General features: G+C 38.4%; 1 protein-coding gene across 1 annotated transcript in view; it reads left to right on the forward strand.

The window, feature by feature from the left end:
- Nucleotides 1-25457, forward strand: part of ATP6V0D2 (ATPase H+ transporting V0 subunit d2) — a gene marked incomplete at both ends in the record, with an annotated part of 46881 nt that overhangs the window by 1830 nt on the left and 19594 nt on the right. Inside the window, one exon of the mRNA XM_082858563.1 lies at nucleotides 10451-10622. Coding sequence (XP_082714689.1) covers nucleotides 10451-10622 — 172 coding nt within the window. The remainder of the gene's footprint in view (nucleotides 1-10450; nucleotides 10623-25457) is intronic.

Here is a 25457-nt window from a genome sequence, read left to right on the forward strand (position 1 = left end):
ACCTTAGTTCCCCAACCAGGGATTGAACAAGCATCCCCTGCATTGCAAGATGGATTCTCAACCACTGGAATACCAGGGAAGTCCCTGGAAATTATCTTTAAGCTACAGTATTTTCAAAGGCTTACCAAAGATTTCACATTTAAATATATAGTATTTTTATTATTAAAAACACTACATTTGTTTACTTTGAAACATGCTTATAAAATTAATATAATAATGTCAATAATAGGGTGCCTTAAAACTTCTAGATTATTCTAGAAAAAACAAGAAAGCACTAAGGATCAAGACTGCCAGGAAGAGTATTAGAAGGCAAAATAAAACAAAACCTCAGAGGTGACTTTGCAAGCTTCTCAAGTAGGGCCGATGTTCCTGAGGTCACCTTATGGTTCTGACCAGTTAGAGCCAGAGTTAAGGCAGAACTGCCCAAGTTGAGGGAGACCCTCTCCTTTCATTAGCAATGGAAACAGCTAGACAAATCTTGTAGATGATAACTAATTCTGTTGGCTACAAATAATTACAATATAATCTCAAATCCTAAATCACTTCAGCATATTTAATTAGGAGTTTGGTGTCCAGAGAATGTTAATCATATATATAAAATCAGCATAAATTAAGGTAGAAAAATTAGTGAACACAGAGCATAATGAATGCTTCTGAGAGAAGCCATTTGAATGAATTCTCAATAGTTTTCAATCAAGCTTTTAAATGGGCTGAGGAATGCAAATATAAACATAAACAATACGTGAAATGTCTTCATGATACAAAGCAAGGTTTAGCCAGGTCACTAAAGAATTCAGAGAAAAACCACCCCCAGCTTCAGTTTGGGGGAGAAGGAAAGGTTTCAGACCCTTTTGAAGACCTGAAGAATGAACTTCTTAGAAAAATACACACAGGTGCATACATTTAGAATTTTCCATATAACATCAGGCGGTCATGGACCACCTGAAGTCATCCTGCACCCCGAGTAAGAGACCCTCTTATATACACCATTGCTTTGTTGTCATTGTATCTCATGGTTTCTACCTTTCTTTCCTCCCATTAATATATATATTTTTTCAACCATTCGTTTTACAACTGTGTTTGAATCTGTTGCCAATCTGTTCGGAGACTCTTAGGAATATCGAATATGAGCCATCAAACTATAGGTTATAATGATGCATGAGAAAATCAATCTAAATAAAGTAAGGGTTTCATCTCCTCAGTTAACTGTTGAGGACTCTGAGGCTTAGAGTGGCTGTGACTAATCTAACCACCTTGTCAGGGGAGGGGTATGCAGACATCTGCATCTGCTTTTCCACTAAAATGTCTGCCTCCTGAGCATGAATGGAAGATACATGAATAGGTCCATGTTTCTCTCAGCTCCATTTTTTTTTTTTTTTTTTTTTTTGTGGTACGCAGACCTCTCACTGTTGTGGCCTCTCCCATTGCAGACCACAGGCTCTGGACACACAGGCTCAGCGGCCATGGCTCACGGGCCCAGCCGCTCCGCGGCATGTGGGATCTTCCCGGACCAGGGCACGAACCCGTGTCCCCTGCATCGGCAGGCAGACTCTCAACCACTGCGCCACCAGGGAAGCCCTCAGCTCCATTTTGATATAGAAAATAATGTCTGTCCTGCCTGTTTATTTTATAAGATGTTGCAAAATAAATCACTTGTGAAGAGCAGTGCAACTGTTGCATCTGTGAATGTACGGAGAGAAACCCAGCCACCTTCCGAGCTGGCTTAAGACATGAAGAGAAGAACTCAACGACACTCATTGAGACAGAAGTTAAGGATTTTAGGATTTGTTTACTTTCTTACATAATATGCACCATACAAATTATGGGTAAAGAAGAGTAGCTAAAACAGTGTCAGGATAGTATTATGTGTTGAAGCATTTTCTGTAAAGGAAAGCTAACTTGGCAAAGCTTATATTTGCCTTTAGTCTTTTGAAGTCCTCTAGTCTTTAAAAGAAAAGTGTCCTGATACCAACAAGTTATTTTAGAACCACTTACCAGGAACATATATGGTTTCAGGTAAATTTGGAAGAGAGAAACATGAAAATTGTCCAGAAAAGCTTTGAAAAATCCTAGTATTTATGATTGTGTGAGTGTGGTCAGAAATACTCATCCACTCCAAGGCCTGACTCTGACTAACAGTGACCTGAACGAGTCACTAGGACCCTCTGTGACTCAGTCCTTCCAGGGGACAGGAGAGGAAGCCAGTTCACATGGCCTGTGTCAATGGTACTGCTTGGAGGCTATATTCACATAGAAAATTCTTAAAAGTAACTTTTAAAACAAGTTCTTTAAAATTAACTTGAACCAAAATAATAATGTTAAAGGGACATGAAATAGTCTTTAGAAGAATTAACACTGCTAATTTTTTTAATTAAAACTTTTTTTAGAGCTGTTGTAGGTTCACAACAAAATTAAGGAGGAAAGACAGAGATTTCCTATATAACCCCTACTCCCACACATGCATAGCCTCCCCCTTATCAATATCCCGTACCAGAGTGGTGCATTTGTTATATCAGTGAACCTACACTGATACGTGGTAATCACCCAGAGTCCAGAGTTGACAATTCAGTCACTCTTGGTGTTGTACATTCTATGGGTTTGGACAAATGGATAACATGTATCCACCACTATTGTATTATACATAGTATTTTCACTGCCCTAAAATTCCTCTATACTCTGACTATTCTCCCCCTCCCTGACCCCCCAGCCCAGCAACCACTGATCACTTTACTGCTTCCTTAGTTTGGCCTTTTCCAGAATGTCACATAATTGGAATCATACAGTATGTATGTAGCCTTTCTAGACTGGCTTCTTTCACTTAGTGACATACCTTTGAAGACCCTCCATGTCTTTTCATGGCAACATTGCTATTTTCATCAGATTTTTTTTTTAAATTACAAACAAGACTTTGTAAGTATTCTTTCTTCTTCAGAAAAAGGACAAAGTGGTAAAATGAATACTTCAGAGCTTTAGAATTTAGTAAGAAATAGTCTTTTCTAAAATTTATGGTGAAAGTGATCTCTGGCTCTCAGGGTGTGGTAAGAGCGCTCTGGACCCAGCATTTACCTCTTCCTCTTTGCCATCATTTTTGGGAAGGGGATGAGAGGAGGTGATTATAGCTCACGAACAATTATTTCCTTTTCAAGGGACATGACCTTCATTACTTTCCAACTGTGTCTTCATATGGGAATTAATTCATATATTAAGCACTTTCCCTTTAGAGCCGAGGAAGTAAAGATGGAAAAGAAATAGTCCCTGCCCTAAGAGGGCTCCAACTCTAGAGAATAAAAATATTGAAAAAATAAGAATCCCTTAATGATAGCAGTTGGGCCTCAAAATTCCAAATGCATGTACATTTGACCTGGTACTTCATGTAGCATTGTTGGGAATAGCAGAAAATGAAAAACAAATAAAATGTCCATTGGCAGGGAACTGGTTAGATAAATTATGGAACAGTCACGTAATGGGATATTCTGCAGCTACAAAAAGAAAGAAAGAAAAGAAAAATGAAAGAAAGAAAGAAAAGAAAAAAGCATGAGGACACACACACACTCTAAGAGGACTGATATGGAAAGATAGGTGAGATGTATTAAGTGAGGAAAGCAAGGGGAAGAACTGTGTAGCATACGGATACTCTTTACTGAAAAAGGCAGATACATTTAAAATATATTTTCTATATGATTTTCTCAATACAAAGAAACTGTGAAAGGATTCAAATGAAACTAAAACTAGTAATTTACTGGGGCTAGTAATGAGTGGTGGGGATGGTGGATAGGTAGGTGACAAGTAGGAGACCTTTCATTGTTTACCTGTATTTATACCTGCTACCTATTTTTTTAAAAATTTTATTTATTTATGGCTGCGTTGGGTCTTCATTGCTGCGCGCAGGCTTTCTCTAGTTGTGGCGAGCAGGGGCTACTCTTCGTTGCGGTGTGCAGGCTTCTCATTGCGGTGGCTTCTCTTGTTGCGGAGCATGGGCTCTAGGCACACAGGCTTCAGTGGTTGTGGCATGCAGGCTCAGTAGCTGTGGCGCACGGGCTTAGTTGCTCCGTGGCATGTCGGATCTTCCCCGACCAGGGCTCGGACCTGTGTCCCCTGCATTGGCAGGCGGATTCTTAACCACTGTGCCACCAGGGAAGTCCCCTTACTACCTATTTTTAAATTAAAAAATTCATATAGAAGGAAGACTCTTATTTCAAAGGACTTTCACCAAGCTCCTTTAGACATTATTTGTACCTCTAATTATAGTACTTATTTTCTCTGCCTTGTATTAAAAATGCATATACAATACCATCACTTTTCAGTTCAAAAATTCTTTCGTCACTTCAGTTTAAAGGCTGGAGCACTCTGTCCTATCTCTACCTGGTAAGCATTACCTCAGAACCCTTCTGCCCTTCTACAGTTATTCCTTCAGCCACAAATTCCATTCACCATTCTGCTTTCCTGGAGAACACCCATTCCTCTTTAAAGTCTCCACTTCCGAGTCAATTTCTCTATAAACCCTTTTCTACTGTATCCCTATTGGGACAGAATTGACTACTCTCAATTTTGTGCTCTATTGTGCCTTGTAATGGACCTAATTCTGTGTAGCATCTGTGATATTTGCGTAAGTATGTCACCCTGGGGCAGGACATTTGTCTCGTTTATCTGTCTAGTCCCCTGAATTATCAGTTAAGGGCTTACCTCCTGAATGAATAAATGAATCTATCCCCTCCTAAACTTAAGCCTTAAGGGCAGAAACTATAAATATGTCTGGTGACAGAGGTGTTAATTAACTAGGTGGGAGAATCCTTTCACAATGTAAATGTATATCAGATCACCACAATGTACACTTTAAATGTCTTACCATTTTATTTGTTGGTTATACTTCAATAAAACTGAATTTTTTTTAAAAAAAGACTTTTTTTTAAGGGTTGAAACCACGCCGTATACTTTTTTGTCTCCTAGCTTCTCTAGCCCAAGGCTATGTTTTGCACATAGTAAGAATCTGAAAATACACATTAGAGATGTCTGCACGTTTGAGTTTAAGTCCTGGCTCTTCTACTTTCTAGCTCTGGGGTGTTAAGCCAGCTGCTTAACTTTTAGTCATGGTGCTTTCTTATCTGATGCTTAGATGGTATCTCCCTGGCCTAACTCCCAGTTACCAGGGGAGTTAGAAATTTCTGAAGATGTTTTGTAAACTGTAAACCATAAGAATTCCTGGGAAGTCATAAGAACACCCCCTGAACCGCAGTGTATATACAACAAGAATTAATTTACCCTCTTCTGCTGGACTTTGGAATTCCTAAAATAATCCTTCCATTTCTTGATTATGGTTAATAGTGTTTGGTATATGATTCTAAGTAGCTGATTCTATTTGCCTTCAAAAGCACTGGTTTGTTTTGGAAATATTCATTCTATAAATAAAACAATTAAAAATATAAGAAGAGTTTAAACGTATAGATAGAAAATATATTTGAAAGTGAACCAAATCTTGAAAGACAGTAGGTTGGGAAAATGCCAGTGAGATAAGGCATAGGAGGTGGGTGGAGGGGAGTTGATATGGCAAGACATTCTAGGTTCTTGGGAAGAATTAATGAACTATAGATAGAAAACAATAAAAGCATATGGGTGAGGAGTAAAGCAGTTTGGCTGCAATACTAGCATACTTGGAGAATAAGGCAAGAATTTAGGTTGGGAAATTTTTTGAAGGCCCTTGAAAGTCTAATTATGGAGCTTCAAAATATCGGATGAGGAGGTACGTTTGAATCTTCAGTCAAATACTTGTAAGCATAGAAAACATGAACAAGTTATTTCTCTGAGCATCGGTTTCTTCATCCATGTTTTTGTTTTGTTTTGTTTTTCTCGCGGTAGGCGGGCCTCTCACTGTTGTGGCCTCTCCCGTTGCGGAGCACAGGCTCCAGACGCGCAGGCCCAGCGGCCATGGCTCACGGGCCCAGCCACTTTGCAACATGTGGGATCCTCCCGGCCCGGTGCACAAACCCGTGTCCCTTGTATCGGCAGGCAGACTCTCAACCACTGCGCCGTCAGGGAAGCCCAGTTTCTTCATCTATGAGATGGGGATTATTGTTAAGGTTGAGAGATAATGTATATTAAAATCATTGTCAGTGGTAAAATACTCTGCAAATATTATGCAAGTTGCTTTTAATCTGCCTAAAACTCAGTAGTTCCAAGCTATTTATAGGATCATTATAAGATCAAAATATTTCTTAGGAAATATTCTTTGAGGCATGGAATACATGGAGAGAAACAAGTCTGGGAGAATCTATTAAGAGATTGCCACAGTGAGCTAGCTTTATGATATGGTCATTCTAAATGGGGGATATAAGGAGAGGAAATCCAGGAAGATATTAAGGAACAATGCAGGGGATTTGGAGTTAATAAAGCATCCAAGAGGACTTGAAGTTTTATCACCATGAGAATGGCAGTACATTAGCAAAAATTGAGGAAGAAGTGTCTGGTTTTATAGATCCTGATATATTTATTAAAATCTGAGTAATTATATGATGGTAGATTCCAATATATTATTTAAGAAAATTCTGGTTTAGAGAATAAAAATCAAAGTCTTAGCCAACTGAATCAAATTACTTTGGAAGTAGATGGGTACAAGTGAGGAAAAAAAAGTCTCTTCACCTACATCATCTTTTAAAATCCCCACAACAACCCAAAAGCATAGTTTCTATACCTATTTTGTAGATGAGGAAACTGAGTTCAGAAAGGTCAAATAACTTTCATAAGTTCAGTGCCAGCAGAGTGTGGTGAAGAGGCAGGGGGCTGCTCAAAGACAGCACCCTTCACAGGTACCTCTGAAGGTGCTTCCTTGGCATAACCTACCTGGAGTGTGAAAGATCTGGACATTCATTTTTATAGAGTATCAACAGGAAGCTGCACAGAAAAAAAAAAAAAAAGACCTATCCAACAAATTAACAAAGAAGAGGTAACAACCAGATTGTTGTCCTGCCTCACTGGCCAAGAGATCTCAGATAATTCCCTGAACCCAGTGGACTGCAACCCACAGAAGATGCATTTTTACTTTATGACCCTGTGTACACACGTGCGGGCACATTTCATATACACTACTTTGGATGATATACTCAGATATTTGTTATAATAGCTCAATCTGTTCTCTTTATGTTATTACATCTGGGACCTATAAAACTGATTTAGTTGGTAGTGATCTCACAGTTCTTCATTTGAATAAAAAAAGCCACTTGACACACTACTCTGGATAAGAAAAGGGTGTAATTTTCCAAAGTGTGCTCTGTGGGTGTCTCCATTGATTTCTGGTGGCTTGGGAGGTTCTGTACCATACTCTTTCCAAAGAAATCATTCAAATTAATGTATTAAAGGCTTTCAGTTCCTGCGGTTAAGAAGCCTTTTTATTCCAAATGTATTTGACCACAAAGCTCTATTCATCACATACCTATTTAGATAAGCATTTAGGGAAATGTGAGGAAAAATATGTGATCCTATTTTTAAAACTATAAACATTATTGTCATTACTGACAGATAATGATATTGTCTGAGCAAATATTTCAGGTCGTAAGCTTTTCTTAGGATCTGATTGCAAGTGTCCCTTGGATCATCTTGGGGCTGGTGAGACAGGGCTCCTTCTATGTCAACTGTCTCTCCACCAAGCACAATATTACAAGATTGCTTACAGGGTCTGAAACACTTGAGACATTTTTTTTATATAAATTTATTTATTTTTTGTATTTATTTTTGGCTGCATTGGGTCTTCATTGCTGCACTCGGGTTTTCTCTAGTTGCTGGGAGTGGGGGCTACTCTGTTGTGGAACACGGGCTCTAGGCACGCGGGCTTCAGTAGTTGTGGCACGCGGTCTTAGTAGTTGTGGCTCTTGGGCTCTAGAACGCAGGCTCAGTAGTTGTGGCACACGGGCTTAGTTGCTCCACCTCACGTGGGATCTTCCTGGACAAGGGATTGAACCTGTGTCCCCTGCATTGGCAGACAGATTCTTAACCACTGCACCACCAGAGAATCCCTGAAACACTTGAGGCATTTAATTTCAGAATCTCACTGGCAGCTGAAAGATTTGGAAGTTATTTTGCTTAAAAGAACCATATGTCACATGAGCAATATACCATGTTTTTGGAAGAAATACCATTTGTGTCACTTCTGTTGGCAAATATTCCTCAGTGCTGAGAAGGCAAACTGTCAAACTGTATAAAAGTCTGACTGTCAAAATAAAAGCCAAAGAAGACATAGCAAAAGAGTATGATTTTTTTAAATTAACTTAATTAAATAGGTAATTGAGCAATTAAATTCTGCAGTCAATCAGATGAAGAGCATTTCTGTTGCATGACCTACTCCAGACACTGAGGAAGAATGCCTGTCTGCTGAATCTCAGAGACTCAAGAACCACTTGAGTGCCTAACTGCAAATCCACTCTCCCATCAGCTTACAGAGCAATTAGTTCATAGCCCACAGGGGCTCCCTGTTATCCTCAGGATCAAGGAAGTCACACCAAGTCTTCCTGGGGACAGCCCCTGCTTATTTCTCTGTCTTCACTTCTTACCCCTCCTTCTCTCCTACTAAGTGCTTCAAACCACCAAACTGAACTGTTTTGAGTTTCTTGCACCCACCATACCCATACTAATTCATGGAATGCCTTCCTTGTGCTCTTACATAGCACCTTAAGGCTCACCTCTGGCTTAACCTTCTTCTGGAAACTCTCCTAGGTTTTTTTGCTCTCATCCCTATGCATCTTGCTCTTATTTTCTATGTTCCCATATATCAAGGTTCTTATCTTTATCACTGAATTTAGTTGTTTGCATCATCTGTTTGTCATGCCTCTACCTTCACCAGATTGTGAGTTTCCTTGAAGATGAGGAATATGTTTTGTCCATTTTGGGCCTCCTGTGGTAACAGCACATAACAGATGCTTAATAAATGTTTGAATGAAAAATACAGTAAGATCCAGGATGCTATATTGTCTCCAGTTGTGTGCTAGATGGTGCCAAAGACTTTTTTTTTTTTTTGCAATACACAGGCTTCTCACTGTTGAGGCCTCTCCCATTGCAGAGCGCAGGCTCAGGACGTGCAGGCTCAGTGGCCACGGCTCACAGGCCCAGCCGCTCCGCGGCATGTGGGATCTTCCCAGACCGGGGCACGAACCCGTGTCCCCTGCATCGGCAGGTGGACTCTCAACCACTGCGCCACCAGGGAAGCCCCCAAAGACATTTTTGATATTCAGATATTTAAGAACACTTATACGTTGGGTACTGCACAAGGAACCAAAAGATAAAAGATATAACTAAAAGATATAACAAAGAAAGCAGAACTGCATTTTTGGAGTTAACATATTAAGACTTTATAATATTCTGGGACAGGAGCTGTGCTAGAAGTATTATCCAAGTACTTTGAAATTCAGCGTGAGATTGAATAATTCTGCCAGACAGAATTAAGGCTTTACAGAACAACTGATAATCTGATTTAACTGATTGGCAATAAATTACAGACTTTTAAGATATGAGGCTGGCTTTGAGTCCATTTATCAACGTGATTTTGAGCAAGCTATTAAGCTCTCTGAGCTTCAGGGTTCTTATCTGTAAAAGGGGCTAAAAATCATTCCTAACTCATAGGGTTGCCATGAATAGTAAATGAGATAATACACACTTGATACAATGCCTGATATGCAATAAGCGCTCAATCACTGGTAACTATTATTTTAATGCTGAAGGATACATTATAATGAGCAATCTGAAAAGGGGAGGGGGCCAACTCTATAGAGTTAGATGGGATCAGTATTAACAGAAGTGTAGGACTGGAAAACAAATGGTTTGTTCAGGATGAAGTGACAATAAATGAAATCAATTAAATTATCTGGCAACCAAAAACATTGCCATTTAAAGGACATCTAACATGGTCCCATGGAAATGATGTTGGAATTCAAGAGTAAGGAGACCCATCTCCTAGTTTAAGCTCCACTACTATATAACTCCCATTTAGACCTGCTGAAACTCAACTTCTTCATCTGTAGTCAAAGGATATTGGTGGCTGCCCTCCCATACCCATGGTAAATATTAGTAATAAACTTTTCTTTTCCATCAAGCTGAGATGGAGGCTTAGTATCCTCAGACAGTTTTCCTAGCACTATTTTCAAATGACTAAGTTGGCTCAGGTAAAACCAATTTGCAATATCTGGACTAGGTGGTCTTTTATGTTCTTTTGAGCTGTGCTAAATAATTCTAGAATTTTTCAGGTAATTAAAAATTGTTATATCGTACTAGACTGTGTTAACATGAATTTTTTATTGCTTTAGAGATTGATGCTCAAATCTAAATCATATGTAGACCTTATGTTAAGATCTAATAAGATAAGAATTAAATATGCATTTGTCATAAAGTTACCGTACTTTCAATTAATGTTGTAAAGGTTATTCATGCATGTTCAAAATTTAACCTGATTTGGGGTTTCATTTAATTTCAGATCTGAAAATTCATCTCCAGACCACTGATTATGGCAACTTCTTGGCTAACCAAACAAATCCTCTTACTGTTTCCATTATTGACACAGAGATGAGAAAAAAGCTATGCAGAGAATTTGAGTATTTCCGGAATCATTCCCTGGAGCCCCTGAGCACCTTTTTCACATACATGACGTAAGTGATAGCAGGAGGCCCTACTCCTCCCCAGTGTGATTGTGCAAAGAACCCCGAACAGTTAACAGGTGGGGTGTTAGGCTGACATGAGGCTTAAGACCTCTTCTACTGTTTGAAAGTTTGAATACATTCAAATTTGAGCAACTGATAAGTTCACAGAGCTGCATTTTCACTGTTAGAATATAGATTTCATTTATTTATAAACATGATTAGATAGGTGGCAATGGCCTCCGTGTAAAGCAGTGTTTTCAGTTTTCATTCTAAAAAATAAGTACTGCTGATGCGTGAAGGTAGATATGCGACATTTTCAGATCACTTGTCAGGGTGGGGTTGAAATATCACAAATTGTTCTTAAAGCCACACCTACCCTTTCCTGATTCCTCTTCAACAACATAAGGAGTTCCCATCACAGTTATATGTGTTTTATTTTTAATCCCTCTCCATCACCAGTGGTTCCAGTCTTTCAGTGTGAAGGCCCTTCTTTTTAAAAAATGTTTGAACTTCTACACAATAGCAAATTGTATTCTTAATCCAGTTAGTAGATTATATCCAGCGCTCAAAACTTTAGCTGACAAACTGGGAACAAACGCCCGCAATGGATGAGCTGTTTATCATGTATATACAATTTAGATGTAATATACAAAGTTATGATTACTAGATCCAGGGCCTCGACTGGTTGAGAAAGGCATAAAATAAAAATATCCCTTTATTCCACATGTCCCCTCCTTCCCCACTCAGTTCCATTCCCTAAATGTAGGTACTTCTCAGTTTCTTATTATTTTTCTAAAAAAAAATGTACATTGTGTATGTATATTGATGCACACTCAACCCACCCTACCCCCACATTTTCAATTTATACAAACGGAATCAGTTTTTTCCCACTTAATATTTGTTAGAAATAGCCTCATCAATGTCATACTTTATTAAATAACTGCGTAGAAGTCCGTGTTTGGTACATATCATGACTCCATTTATCAGGCATTTATTAACAACTAACTAACTTTTTTTTAATTACAAAATGTTTTGCAGCTAGCTTATTACTGTGTAGGTCTTGAATTTATTTCTAAGCTAAATTTCTAGCAGTGTGAGTAATGAATCAAAGGAATGCCCCGTTCTTTTTTGTTTTGTTTTGTTTTTTTAACAGGAATGACCCGTTTTTATCTTAACAAAATTTGCTAAGTTGAACCATCCCAACAGCACATGAGAAGGCCTGCAGCCCTAACCATTACCAACATCACATACTACCTTCTTAAGTTTTGCCCTTCCAATAGGTTAAAAACTGTATCTCTGCTTTAATTTATATATTTTTATTAGCAAAAGGGAACATCTTTTCACACTTAACTAGTCATGTGTATTTGCTACCCGATCAAATACTTTTATTTGCTACGTGACCAAATACTTTGTCTATTTTTTTTATTGAGGTATTCAGCATTTTTTGTTTATATATAAAAGCTCTTTTTAAATTAAGAAAGTTAACCTTTCATCATATGGGTTGAAAATTTATTTTCTCAGTTTGATATAATATATTTTTATTTTTATATTGTTTGTTTGCTGTAGGAACATTGAAAATTTTTACTTAGCTATTCGGCAGTCTTTTCATTGTACAATCTTTTGATTATTTTGTCCTGATTAGAAAGGCCTTCTCCACTCCAACTCATCAATAAACTCACCTGTCTTTTCTTCCATTTTTTTGCTGTTGTTGTTGATGTTTCATTTTTTACATTTAAAACTTTGATTCATCTAAAATTTATTTTGGTGTAAGGAATGAGACTAGAGATCCAGCTCAAATTGTTCTTCACACATAGTGATCCAGTTGTTCTGTACCATTTCCGTAAATAAGCAAGTAGAAGAAATGATCATAATTCCAGGCAGGAAGTAACCACTGATGTCCCTGAGGCATGTTGTTAGTGCCTGTGTTCCTTGTTTGTGCAGTCAATCCTCCTATCACTAAATAGTATAGAATTTTATTTATAGGCAAGACGCAGATGCTGACATTTTTAAAGACTCCAACAGTATACAACTAGTCAGGGATGAAGATTAGATATGAACTTGGGTCTGACTCAGTCTAAAGCCCAAGCACTTTTTTTGAGAATTCTGGAAGGGCCGACATTGTTGCCAAGCCTGGAAATGGAGTAGAATTTGGAGATTCGGGAGAAGGCTGAACATCTGGGGTTGACGCATGAAGAGGGAAGGATTCTGCCTGCATGAGGAATAACTGGTCAGTTTGGGCTGGAGTAGGCTGTGCAAAAAAGGAAGGAGAGAAATGGGGAAGGGAGGCTAGAGAAGTAAATTCCAACCAGATAATGGAGTCTTCAGTGGCCAGGCTAATGAAGCTGGCCTTTATCACATCAGAGTATTTTTCGTGTGTGTGTGTCCCAAGATTTATTCCTCTCCATAACAGTTGGGATGAAGTAGAATGCACTTGAGCTTTGGACTGAGTCAGGTCCGAGTTTATATCTAATCTTGAATGGCTGCCTGTGAGAGAGGATTTGCAAGCAGGGAAGCCTCTTGCAAAAATGTCTGGCATGGGTAATTATGAAGACATTAAAGATTCCTGAGCTTTAAGACAATATGGCCATAGTTATGTAACAGTAAAAATGATAATCCAAATGCTAGACACCATTTATGAACTATTTCTATATGCCAAGGCTCTGCTAAGTACTTTACAAATATTGTCTCATTTAACCCTCATGACAAGTCTTATTCAGTTCTGATCATCACCATTTTAAGGATGAGGAAATGAAAACTTAAGTACAATAACTTGCCTAAGTCACAGATCTAAAAAGTGGAGGAGTCATGATTTGAAATAAATGTTAGCAGTAGGCTTTGTAAAATTATTTTGCTCAGATTTTAGATGAGTTCGGAAAATCTGACCTGTGATGACAGGGGACAGTCCAATTTTAACTGAATGAGAAAGCTGCCAGGCTTTGTACTTTTTAGGTTGCAAGACGATCTCACATGATGAAAATTTTCCCCAAATCTGTGAAGAGATGCTCCAGCTCTAAGAATAACTCTGAGTCATTTGGTCAGTGGTTCCTCTTACGTGATGATTCCATGATTTATTACTTCCTAATTATAGACTCTTAAACCTGGAAGGAGCCTTAGCATTAATTAGCCTTCTTATTTCACAACAAACTACCATGTCAATCTAGTTAAAATATACTCTGTTTCTAAAAACAATTACTTAAAATTCCAAATATTTCTAGTCATTAGTGATGTTTAAAAACTGTATATAAGAATTCAGACAATCACAAATACCTGGGTAGAATGTTAATAAAAAATAAGACGTGGAAATGTAGTTTTGGTAGAATCAGTATTGTTAGTAATGGACATGTTTTAATTTATCTTCTGCCTCTCTCTGTCTCTCTGTCTCTCTCTCAGCTGTAAACTCTTTGAATTAGTTCTTTTAGTATCTCTATCTGGACTTACAAGTATATAATGGGCACTGAATATTTGCTGAATCAATATATAATCCTGTATTTAGCAGTATCTTACACATACATACAGAAACATACTTTCAGACAGTTCAGGATTTTATATTTTATATAGTACTTGAGAATTGGTTATTTACTGGCCAGTATGTTAAGGGTAAAAACCAAATGTCATGCCTGCAGGTACATTTTGTGTGACCAGGTCAGTCTTTACAGTAATTTTTAAAAATATATTTAATTAAGGCTTTATCCAATTAGCCACAGTTGCCAGCACTCCCTTTTGTCTTATGATCTTCAGGTGTTTAGTTTACTTATCAGACATCTGACCTAGATATTTTACCTACATCTCTACACAAAGAAGTGTTTATATCTCCAGTTTTCAAACTAGAGAAACTGAGGCTCAACATATTAATGTATATTTCAAGATCACAACATTATTAAGAGATTTGGAAGAGATTTGATTTCAAGTCCATCATTCTAGAAAACTAATGATCTTGTACTGGCCCAATAGTTTATAAAAAGGCAAGTAAATCAGAAATATCTGTGGGCCTTTAAACAATAAGTATATTTCTGATCCCTATCCCAGGAGATTCTGATCCAGTTGGCCTTGGAGTGGGGCCCACCTGTATTTTGGAAGGCATGCAGGTTAATCTGATGTGCACCCCTAATTAACAATGTCCCATTATGGTGCCTCAACTTTATGACTTGGAAGTCACTTTCACAATTATTCTTATGAGTTTTTCACCACAGTTAATTACATGGATAGGATTATTCCTTGTCAGAGACCAGAGAGCTCAACTGCACTGAAACCTAGGTCTTCTGAATCTCAATCCGTGGTTTGTTCCACCATGTCGTGTGACTTGCCAACACTGGCAGCATCCAGCTGTGCTCTGTAGAACCTAAAGATGTGTCACCATAACAAAAGGTAACAAAGGTATGTGTGCAGGACAGTTGTCCAATAGTTCTGAAACTATTTTTCTTATTTTTCTTTTAGAACATGTTGCAAAGTCAAGTGTCTGTCTAGCGCCTGTGAACTCCCATCAAATAGGATTACTTCCTGCCCTATTAGGAAATGCCCAGGGGATCATTATGAAAATGATTAAGTCAACCCTAATAGAGATGGTCTAAATTTAAGGTGGTATGATAAATATAATCTAAGCATTGCACATGCGTGTGATATAATTACTGTATATGTAAAACTTGTTTTGAAAATCTGGAATGGATATTTTTAAATGCCTAATAGCAGGAAGATCTGGAGGTTTTATGTACTATAATTATACACAGTGGTATGAAACAAAGGAATGAATCCAATAACATTTTAATGAAGAGACTATGTAATGTAGGCTTGGATTGTTTTTTCTTTCCTCCTACTCAACACTTTCCAGCAGCATTTCAATTTCTCCTATCTTTTGAGATTAGCCATCTGACTAGAATAACATTTTAATATTCAAAATACTAATTTTATTTTAAGATTGTTTTAATCTCTTGAAATAATCAAATTTTCTCAATATAGGATGACCAAGGAAATATAATATTCAATACTTCACAGTAACATCGACCAAGAACCGTAGGTTAAGGACCACACAGTGAAGAAATCTTTAGAGATTCATTTATGAAAGCTAACCAAAGTTCTTGACTATTCCAGTGACACTTTATAACCCTGCTGTAGGCTTTGAACTGTGCTGTACATTAGGAGGCTGTATACCTTGGTTTGCCCTAAAGGGTTTCTCAGGATGAGGTCTTTTGATGCTCAAACCAGGAAAAACCTCAGCAAACTGGATGAGTTGGTTACCCCATCACTTGTTAGTCAAAACATAAATAACCTAATTCTGAGTCACTAAGAACTTCCATTCTAATGGAGCAAGCATATGTGTTCACAAAGGGTGAAAAGATGACAGAATTAAGCAACAGCTATAATAGAGACTTGAACATTCAATTAGAGGAGTCTGGAGGATGAAATAACTAAATCTGGTTTTAAAAGATTTTGCAGAGAAAGTAGAATTTGAACCAGTATTTCAGTGGGCATCTGATTAAAGGAATACATGTACATCAGTGAGGCATGATAAGATTGTGTATCTTGAGATAAGTCATCTCAGGTGTGGCTGGAGCCCACACAAGAGCAGGAGCATGGCCTGGGGAACGAGAGTCAAGAGCCTGGCCTGATTTAGGGCTCTGGCCTAAGTCTCTATAAGTAACAATCAGGGAAGGCTTTTCAGAAAGGGTGCTACCATTTCATGCTTCAAGTGCCCAAGTCCTTGTAGCCAGTAAGTAGTAGAAATGCTAAGATGCGACATCAGGGCTCTCCAAATAGCATTTCAAAGCTGCTACTTTTACTTTTTTGTTTGTTTTTACTTTTCAACTCTTATTACCTTGAAAAGTGAGGGTTAATGATCTGATACATATTTTAGGAAAATGATTCTGTTGGTATTGTGAAAGATGTGTTGAAGAAATGAGGCTTGAAGCAGAGAAACCATAGAGGAAGCTATTTTTAAAGTTTAGAGTGGAAATATTGATAGTAGAGTTAAGAAGGAGGGGACAGTGGTTAGATGCATCTGAGAGGAAGACAACAGAATTTAGTGTCTTGATTTATGACGAATGAGAGAAAACAGTCAATGATTTCTGGGAATTCTAAGCTAAGGGAAGAAATAATTTGCAAGTTGGAAGAAGGATTTTGTTATTTCTACTCAAAAAGAATAAGCCCATTTAAGTTAGATAAAATTATATGAATAAATTAATCATTCTTAATCTCACCATGATTTGACATATTTTTATACTCTTTCTATACATTTTAAAAGAAAATCATGTAAAAATTTAATTAATTTAAAATATCTATTATCAGCATTTTTTTCAAGTAAGTTTTTCTAATTTTTTTTTACAGTATGGTACCATTTATATTTTTAAATGGGGGGTTTTGCATGTATTTGCTTGTTTGTGTGTGTATATGTATATATATATATATATATATTTGTGGGAGATATCAAAGGCACTGATGGAGTTACGCTCCTGGAAGTTTCTTTGCACAATTTTGGTTCCAAACAATTTGTTTCGATTTATTTTCCAAGTAAGATAATTTCAATATACAGAACACTTTTCTTCATTTGGGTTGAGAAATTGTTGTTGTTGTTCTGCTTAACTAACCATCATAGTTAGTAGGGGGTTATCACATGATTGCCTAAAAGGAGATTCCGAAATGGATTTGAGTACTCAGGGGAGAGAAGGGTAATGATGGTAACAATGTTTTATTGTTTCCTTTTTTATCTTTTAAATTCTGAATCATAGGAGTGTACTACCTAATCAAACTAATAGTTGCTAGTCCAATATCCATAGCTTATACTTTACATTTTTTTTTCTTTTTTTTTTTTTTTTTTGCGGTACGTGGGCCCCTCACTGTTGTGGCCTCTCCCGTTGCGGAGCACAGGTTCCGGACGCGCAGGCTCAGCGGCCATGGCTCACGGGCCCAGCCGCTCTACGGCATGTGGGATCTTCCCGGACCGGTAACCCGTGTCCCCTGCATCGGCAGGCGGACTCTCAACCACTGCGCCACCAGGGAAGCCCATACATTACATTTTTTATAACAATTTCCCATGTCCAAAGTATGCCATGCTATCTTAATCAGTTTCTGAACTCAGGGAGCAAGTTCAGAGTGAGATGGATACCTGAAAATCTCTCAAAGACCTAAACATAAGAGCCAGAACTATAAACCCTTAGAAGAAAACATAGGGGAAAACCTTCATGATGTTAGATTTCCCAGTGATATCTTGGCTATGACACCAAAGCACAGGCAATAGAAGAAAAAACAGACAAATTGGAGTTCATCAAAATTGAAAACGTTTGTGCATCAGAGGACACCACTGAAGTGACAGTGTTCATTCTTTTCATCTGTCATCTTCCCATTTTTAAGGGCTTTTCTTGGGTGCTTGATAGTTATTTTTATGGCAGGTCGACATACATAGTTCTCTAAGTTCCTTGGAGGTTTTTTAGTTCTCTTAGCCTGAAGGCCAATTTTCAATTTTCAGTTTCCCTCTGTAAAGTTTGTTTCTTTCACTGAAAACTGTTGCTGTATATCGGTCAAAGCATCATCTTTCCCTGCTTCGATGTTTCTTTCCCGATTCCACTTGTGAAGGTCCTCTCCTTCCTTTGTGCTGTTCTCTAGCTCTACTTCTCTCTTGCTGACCAGTGTGCCAGTACTGATGGCAGAGGGACTCTTTCTTGAAAATCCTTCGGAATCAGAACCCAATCCTAACATAGCAGTATTTCTAGGGTCCATCACAAGTGTATGTTATTGCCAAGGAATCTTATGAAAATTTTACAGAACTGTGTTCCATAAAAAACAGGGATCTCCAAAACTTTCAACCAGCATCTCTTTCTCGTGTCAGAGGCCAAGGCCGAGAGAGATGAGAGTGCAGGGAAGTGCAGAAGAGGGGGTGGCTGCCGCCAGGCTCCTCCGCTTTCCTTGGTCCGCAGCGGATCCCCTCCACTTGTCAGGAGGTGACCAGCGAGTGAGTGGACTTCAGCAACGTGAGCCCATGCCCCCTCCTTCACCTCCTCTCCTCCCCTCACCCCCTTCCCCCTCTAATATTTTTAAATGTTTATATAGCCTTCCATCTGGTCATGAACATTCTAGATGTTTTGTGTCTTCCTTACCTCCAAGTCTGTATAGTATTTAATTTGTTAAATTCTGATTTCAAGAATCAAATTCCCAATAATATTATGAGACTGACTATTTGACAGCACTATGCACTTGTGATTCTGACTCTTTGGCCAGAAAAGTTCTGAAATATAAAGATTGCACCAACTTAAAGGCTTTCTATCCATGTGAATGTTCAATGGGGAACAAGTGCAGGACAAAAATGTCTCAACTCTAGCTGCTGATAAAGCCTTCCTCGTATAAAACTCTCAAGCACTTGAATGGTAAAACACTGGTGCTCTTCTGCAAAAGCGATGCTTGGTCGATCTATAACTGAATGATACTTAATCAGCATAATGTGTATTAAGTTACTGCTATGAGTGAAGGCCTATGCTAGGTTCTAAGATTAGAGATGAATTGAATATAGACTTTGTTCTCTAAACCAGTAGAAGAGTTACTTAAGGTACAGATTCTAAGACCATTCCTCTAAAAAGTATGTTTTAGTAGGTTCTGGACTGTGATCTAGGAATCTGCACTTTCAATAAGCCTTTCAATCAGGTGACCCTGATGCACGTGAGAAATTCTTACAGCCAGTAGGTAGGTTCTCTGTCTACAATACCAGTTGTGAGACCCTGAAAAGAGTTCCTGAATCACTCAAAACCTTGGTTTCCTCATCTAAAGTAATAATTATCATATTAAATTTAGAGTTGTGAGTTTAATTGAAAGTAGAACATTATTTTGTGAGGCCAGTGAAATGAAATACAGGGTCCTTGTTAAAAAATGTTTAGTAGGGCTTCCCTGGTGGCGCAGTGGTTGAGAGTCCGCCTGCCGACGCAGGGGACACGGGTTCGTGCCCCTGTCCTGGAGGATCCCACATGCCGCGGAGCGGCTGGGCCCGTGAGCCATGGCCGCTGAACCTGCGCGTCCGGAGCCTGTGCTCCGCAACGGGAGAGGCCACAGCAGTGAGAGGCCCGCGTACTGCAAAAAAAAAAAAAAAAAAAATTTTTAGTAATTTCAGGAGAACAACAGCAGAGAATTAAACCAAGCACAGGGCCCTTCTAAGTGTGGAATCCTGTGTGACTATACAAATCGTACATCCATGAAACTGGCTGATTGAAAATTATGCACATATATAATACACAAATAAATCTACACATACAACATATCCACATATACACAAAAAATGTAGCTAACTTTATGCATTGGGGTCTAGTCACCTGTGAAAGTGAGAAAAGTTTGCATAAAGGAGGCCTGAAGAATGACCCCGTTTGTACGTGAACAGGAGGCACATCCAGCAGAGAGCAGAAACACAGGCTTAACCAGTATGGCTGTTGGGTTGCCGATGCCACCTGACATCGGCAAAAGTCGTGTCTGAGGGTTAACGATGTTAAGGTAATGGATGCCACAGAACGTATAATATTGATACATCAGGGCCAAGGTGGACGGGTTCTATCCTTTGCTTTGCCAACTTTCTGGCTAGGCAGCAATCTACCACCAGGGGGCATGATTGATCCCAGCAACCTGTTTTCCAAAGTATTGCTCCTTCCCCAGCAATTGTTTAGTAAAAGACTTAAGGCTGTCCCATAACCTGGAGAGGTTGAAATCCATTGTAGTACTTATCCAGATAACCACTGCCTTAGTTGTATTTTATTTTGTCTCATTTATTTTGTTTTTTTTAATTGAAAATGAGGCACGTGTGTATATTTTTTAAGAGTTTTTATTTAAAAATTTATTTAGTGCTTACTAAAAGCCAGCAATTTTATAATCACTTTACATGTATTAAATTTATTTAATTCTCACAACAATCCTATGAGATGGCTTTTTAGAAATACAGAACAGAGGTTTTCTAAGTAAAGAGTATATTCCAGTACCCATTTCCCAAAGCCCAGAGGCAAACACTTATGTTTTATGCATGCCCTTCCAAATTTCTTTCTATTTGAAAAAAATTTTATGTGTATGCATACGTTTATATCTAAACCAATAAATATGAATACACATAGTTGTTTTTTTTAGAACAGTGAGATTATACTATGTATTGCCTACAATTTGTCTTTTTTATGTAATCTATTAAGATTTTTCTACATAAGTGTATATAGATCTAACTTATTTTAAAGCATATATTGTATCGCATTGTGTTGGATGTACCAAGATTTATTTAATCATCCCCCTTTTGTCCATATAGTTTATTTCTTTGCTATTTCAAGTAATGCTACAACAGACATCATTGTACGTATATATTTGCTTCCTTATGCCAGAATTTCCTTACGTTGGATTCCCAGAAGTGAAACTGCTTTGTCAACAGCTGTGCAAGTTCTAGATTTTGATAGATATTAGCAGATTGCTCTCTCATGCTCCAACAATGTATGAAAATTTTGCTCCTCTACCCTGTCCTCTCAGCTGTTTCTTTTTTTCTTTCCTCATTGGAAGAAATAAGATTCTCCAAAATTTATTGTGACTGGTGTTTTGAATATAATAAAGATGAGATTTACCAGTCACTGTTCTTGACTAGGTGGAGAACAAGCTATTATAGACACAGCATGTTTAACTGCCTAATGAGCAAGAAGTATCACTCCATTGGTGTTTTCCTATGAATTTCTGTAATATTTACATACAGTGCTAGAGAAGGGGCGACACTGGAGCAATCTCACTAATGTTATTCTCCTCAGTAGAAAAGTATAGAAAAAGCAAGGAATAAGCAGCTATGACCTCTAGAAAAAAATGCCAGTTATCTTCTTGATTCTGTTTACTCAGGGAATATCAGAATTAGCATATTTGTCTGAACATAGAGAAAAATGTATTCATCAATTGAAAAAAATCATCAGTGTGTGTCCCTGTTCTGTGCAAGTATGGTTCAGGCCTCAGTACAAAAATTGTACTGAACAAAGTCCTTATCTTTAAGGATACTATAAGTAATAAAGATAGGTAGGAATTATCTGTAAATAATTACACTTGAACATGTAAAATCACTTACCCAAGAACAATTGATTAGTGGCAAAATTAGTGCAGGAATCCAGGTCTTAGATCTTTAGATATATAATAACTATTTGTGAATGGATGAGCTAACTGTTGCTCATGTTTACCATTGCTACTGCCAATGTATATTAAAAATTAATTTCACACCAAGATAAATATAAATACAGAAATTTAGAGAGAAAAAGAAAGATATCACTTCTAGCTAGAGACAGTTTAAAAGCTTAAAATGAATATTTGAATATTGGCCTTAAAGGATGGGAAAGATCTCAGCTTTTAGCAATTGGTGGGGAAGGGATGCTTTATCCATATAGAGAAGAGTAGGAACAAAGACACTGATAGGGAAAAGGACAAATAAGCTTGAAGAATTTTTAATCCAAACAAATGCGTTAGACCAAGATTGTAGAGAATCTTAAGTACTGGAGAAAAGAGTTTTCTAAAGATTCCAGAGCTACCAAGGCTTTGGGAAATGCATAGTGATAAACATTTTTGTTCTAAATGTGCTGTTACAGCAATGCTGACTTCTTAGTAGTTTCTCAGTATTTTATTTTCCTGGAAGGAAAAAAAAATGAGTGTGACAGCAAAATTAATTGCTTTTAAAAATGGTTTTAATTTTCACTTCCTCTATTTAAAAAATGGGAAACTTCAGGGAAGTAAGAAATGTTAACCAAAATGTCAGATTTCAAGAGGGAGCAGTGTGTTTATGGGGATATTCTAAACCTCAACAGTCTATTAGCAAATCAGACTAAATGTCAGGGCTGCCCCATCTGAGTACATGGGATTAGCATTGGATTGAATAAATCTGGGGTATATCAGAAATGTTTATCAATACAATCAAGGAAAACTTTCATTTGAAAATTAACACATGGGAAAATACTTTCCACATGGCCCTGTTGTCCATGTGACAGTAAATAACTGGTGGGCTTGTTAAGGGTGGATCAGTACCTTTCACTAAGGAATTTCATTCAGAATGAAATAAGTACACCTAATGTATTTCACACACACCCCATACTTTCCATGAACAATTACTCTTGATCGTGCATTTTGTAAAATTTTATTTATTTATTTATTTGCGGTACGCGGGCCTCTCACTGCTGTGGCCTCTCCCGCTGTGGAGCACAGGCTCTGGACGCGCAGGCTCAGCGGCCATGGCTCACAGGCCCAGCCGCTCCGCGGCATGTGGGATCTTCCCGGACCGGGGCACAAACGCATGTCCCCTGCATCGGCAGGCAGACTCTCAACCACTGCGCCACCAGGGAAGCCCTTGATCGTGCATTTTATGTCCCTGATCTTGTATTTTCTATATGTACAAGTGTGACCTAGAATCGTATCACAGTCCTGCTTGCCTAAAACAGCATCATTATCACTGAGAACACTATATTATATGTTGCATAGGAAAGGATGCTGATCCAGCCACTTAGGTAGAAGGAACCAGTCCTGACATCAGGGTGTGGCTCACACGATGAAGCCAAACCTTAGTCACAATGCTTTGAGATGATGATTCTCTTGTCATCTCCAAATTCGCCAAGTTGTTTCCTATCCAGTCGTGCCTGAAAGGAGAATTCAGACTGAGTCATGAAGAGCTTCCATCTTAACAAAGGGGTTCAGGCCTTTTCATACATAAAAGCAGCTATCATTTATGATGAGTTAACCAGCATTGTTTTGAGATTAATGATTACATTTCCAAAGAGAAAACATTAATTTTTTTTTAAATTTATTTACTTTATTTATTTATTTTTTGGCTGCATTAGGTCTTTGTTGCTGCACGCAGGCTTTCTCTAGTTGCATTGCAGCGCACGGGCTTCTCATTGTGGTGGCTTCTCTTGTTGCAGAGCACAGGCCCTAGGTGCACAGGCTTCAGTAGTTGTGGCACGTGGGCTCAGTAGTTGTGGCTCATGGGCTCTAGAGCGCAGGCTCAGTAGTTGTGGCTCACGGGCTTAGTTGCTCCATGGCATTTGGGATCTTCCAGGACCAGGGCTTGAACCCATTGGCATTGGCAGGCGGATTCCCAACCACTGCGCCACCAGGGAAGCCAACATTAAATATTTTGAAGCTCAGATATCTTAAAGGAAACATCATATAAAATAATGGCCACACAAGGATAATTCTAGGGTTATAAGATGTAGAACAGGATGGTAACAGATTTTATGAAAGGTATAAATCTAGACCTGAGGGTGAGTATCCCAACAGGTATTATGATTTATGGTCTTGTGGATGTTCTGTCTTCCAAATGACTGTACCACTCAGCTTCTTGTCTCCACGCCATACCAGGAGTTAAACCCTTCTTTTTTTTTTTTTTAATTAGTTTATTTTATTTATCTTTGGCTGCATTGGGTCTTCATTGCCGCACGCAGGCTTTCTCTAGTTGCGGCGAGCGGGGGCTACTCTTTTTTGCGGTGCACAGGCTTCTCATTGCAATGGCTTCTCTCGTTGGGGAGCATGGGTTCTAGGTGCACGGGCTTCAGTATTTGTTGCACACGGGCTCAGTAATTGTGGCTCGCGGGCTCTAGAGCGCAGGCTCAGTAGTTGTGGCGCACGGGCTTAGTTGCTCCGTGGCATGTGGACTCTTCCCAGACCAGGGATCGAACCCGTGTCCACTGCATTGGCAGGCGGACTCTTAACCACTGCGCCACCAGGGAAGTCCCTAAACCCTTATCTTCTAAGAGCAATAGGTAAATTTAGAAAGGATTCTGTTAACTAGAACTAAATGTAAAAGTGCAGAGATGTAGAAATCTCAGACTTGATGAAAGAGTATGAACATTGCAATTTTTTTACTCTAAAGATTATGTATGTGGCTTATAATTTTCTCCTCCTCTTCCTCCAAGGTCTGGTTTATAGAGAATTAACTTCCTCTAAGGATGTATGACCCTCCTTCTTTGCAGGAGGCACTGCAGTAATGCTTTCATATGTATGACTAATCCTGGTGCCAACCATTCAAGTTGAATAAATATTTCCATTTAAGATGAGGAAATGAAGCTCTTGTTAAACTGGTTTTTAAGTAACAGATCTGGGCTTAGAATTAGGCTTATCTGTTTCAAAGCTTGGGCTCCTTTTACTGTGACAATTTATGATTCCAAACTGTTTTCGTATGTGTGATTTGATTTAATTTACACAGCAACCACGTGAAGATAATGGTATTCTACCCTTTCCCACCCCCTTGATGCCAAGCTTCTTAAAAAGGATAGTCTCTACTGCTATATTCTCACTTATTTACTAAACCCACTCCAGTCTTATTTTCTACCCCACCAGGCCCTCGAAACCACTCTAGTTGCTAAGTCTAATGGATATATTTTCAGCTTTTTCATAACTCACCACAGTAGATGTCCTCATCCTGTGCATTCTGTGATGACACTTTCTCTTTGGGCTCCTTTAACCATCCTGGCCTTTCCTCATTCTTCTTACAAAGTCTTCTTCTCGCCCTTTAAAAGTTTTTGGGGTCTGTTCTATTCTCTCTTCTAAAATATATACTTTCTTTTTAATGCTATCATTCACATCAATAGCCAGAGAAGTAATCAGAAACCAACGAATGAAGGGCCTTGAATACAATTATAAGAAACTTGTGTTTCATTCTAAAGGCAGAAGGAAGCCATTGAGAGATTTTTAGGAATAAGAGTAGTGAGGTTGCTGATAAAGATAGAGATTCCAGAAGAAGGAGAAAGATTAGGGGCAATAAGATTTTTGAGATAGTGTGACTGAGGTGCCTATGAGAAAATCAGTAGTCATATTCACAGAAAGGAAGTGAAAGAATATGGATCTGAGGCTGGAGAAAGAGGTTTTGCCTGGAGCTGAAGATTTGCAAATAGTATA

This window comes from Leucopleurus acutus (genome assembly GCF_964270905.1).
Source record: "Leucopleurus acutus genome assembly, chromosome: 17".
NCBI lineage: Eukaryota > Metazoa > Chordata > Mammalia > Artiodactyla > Delphinidae > Leucopleurus > Leucopleurus acutus.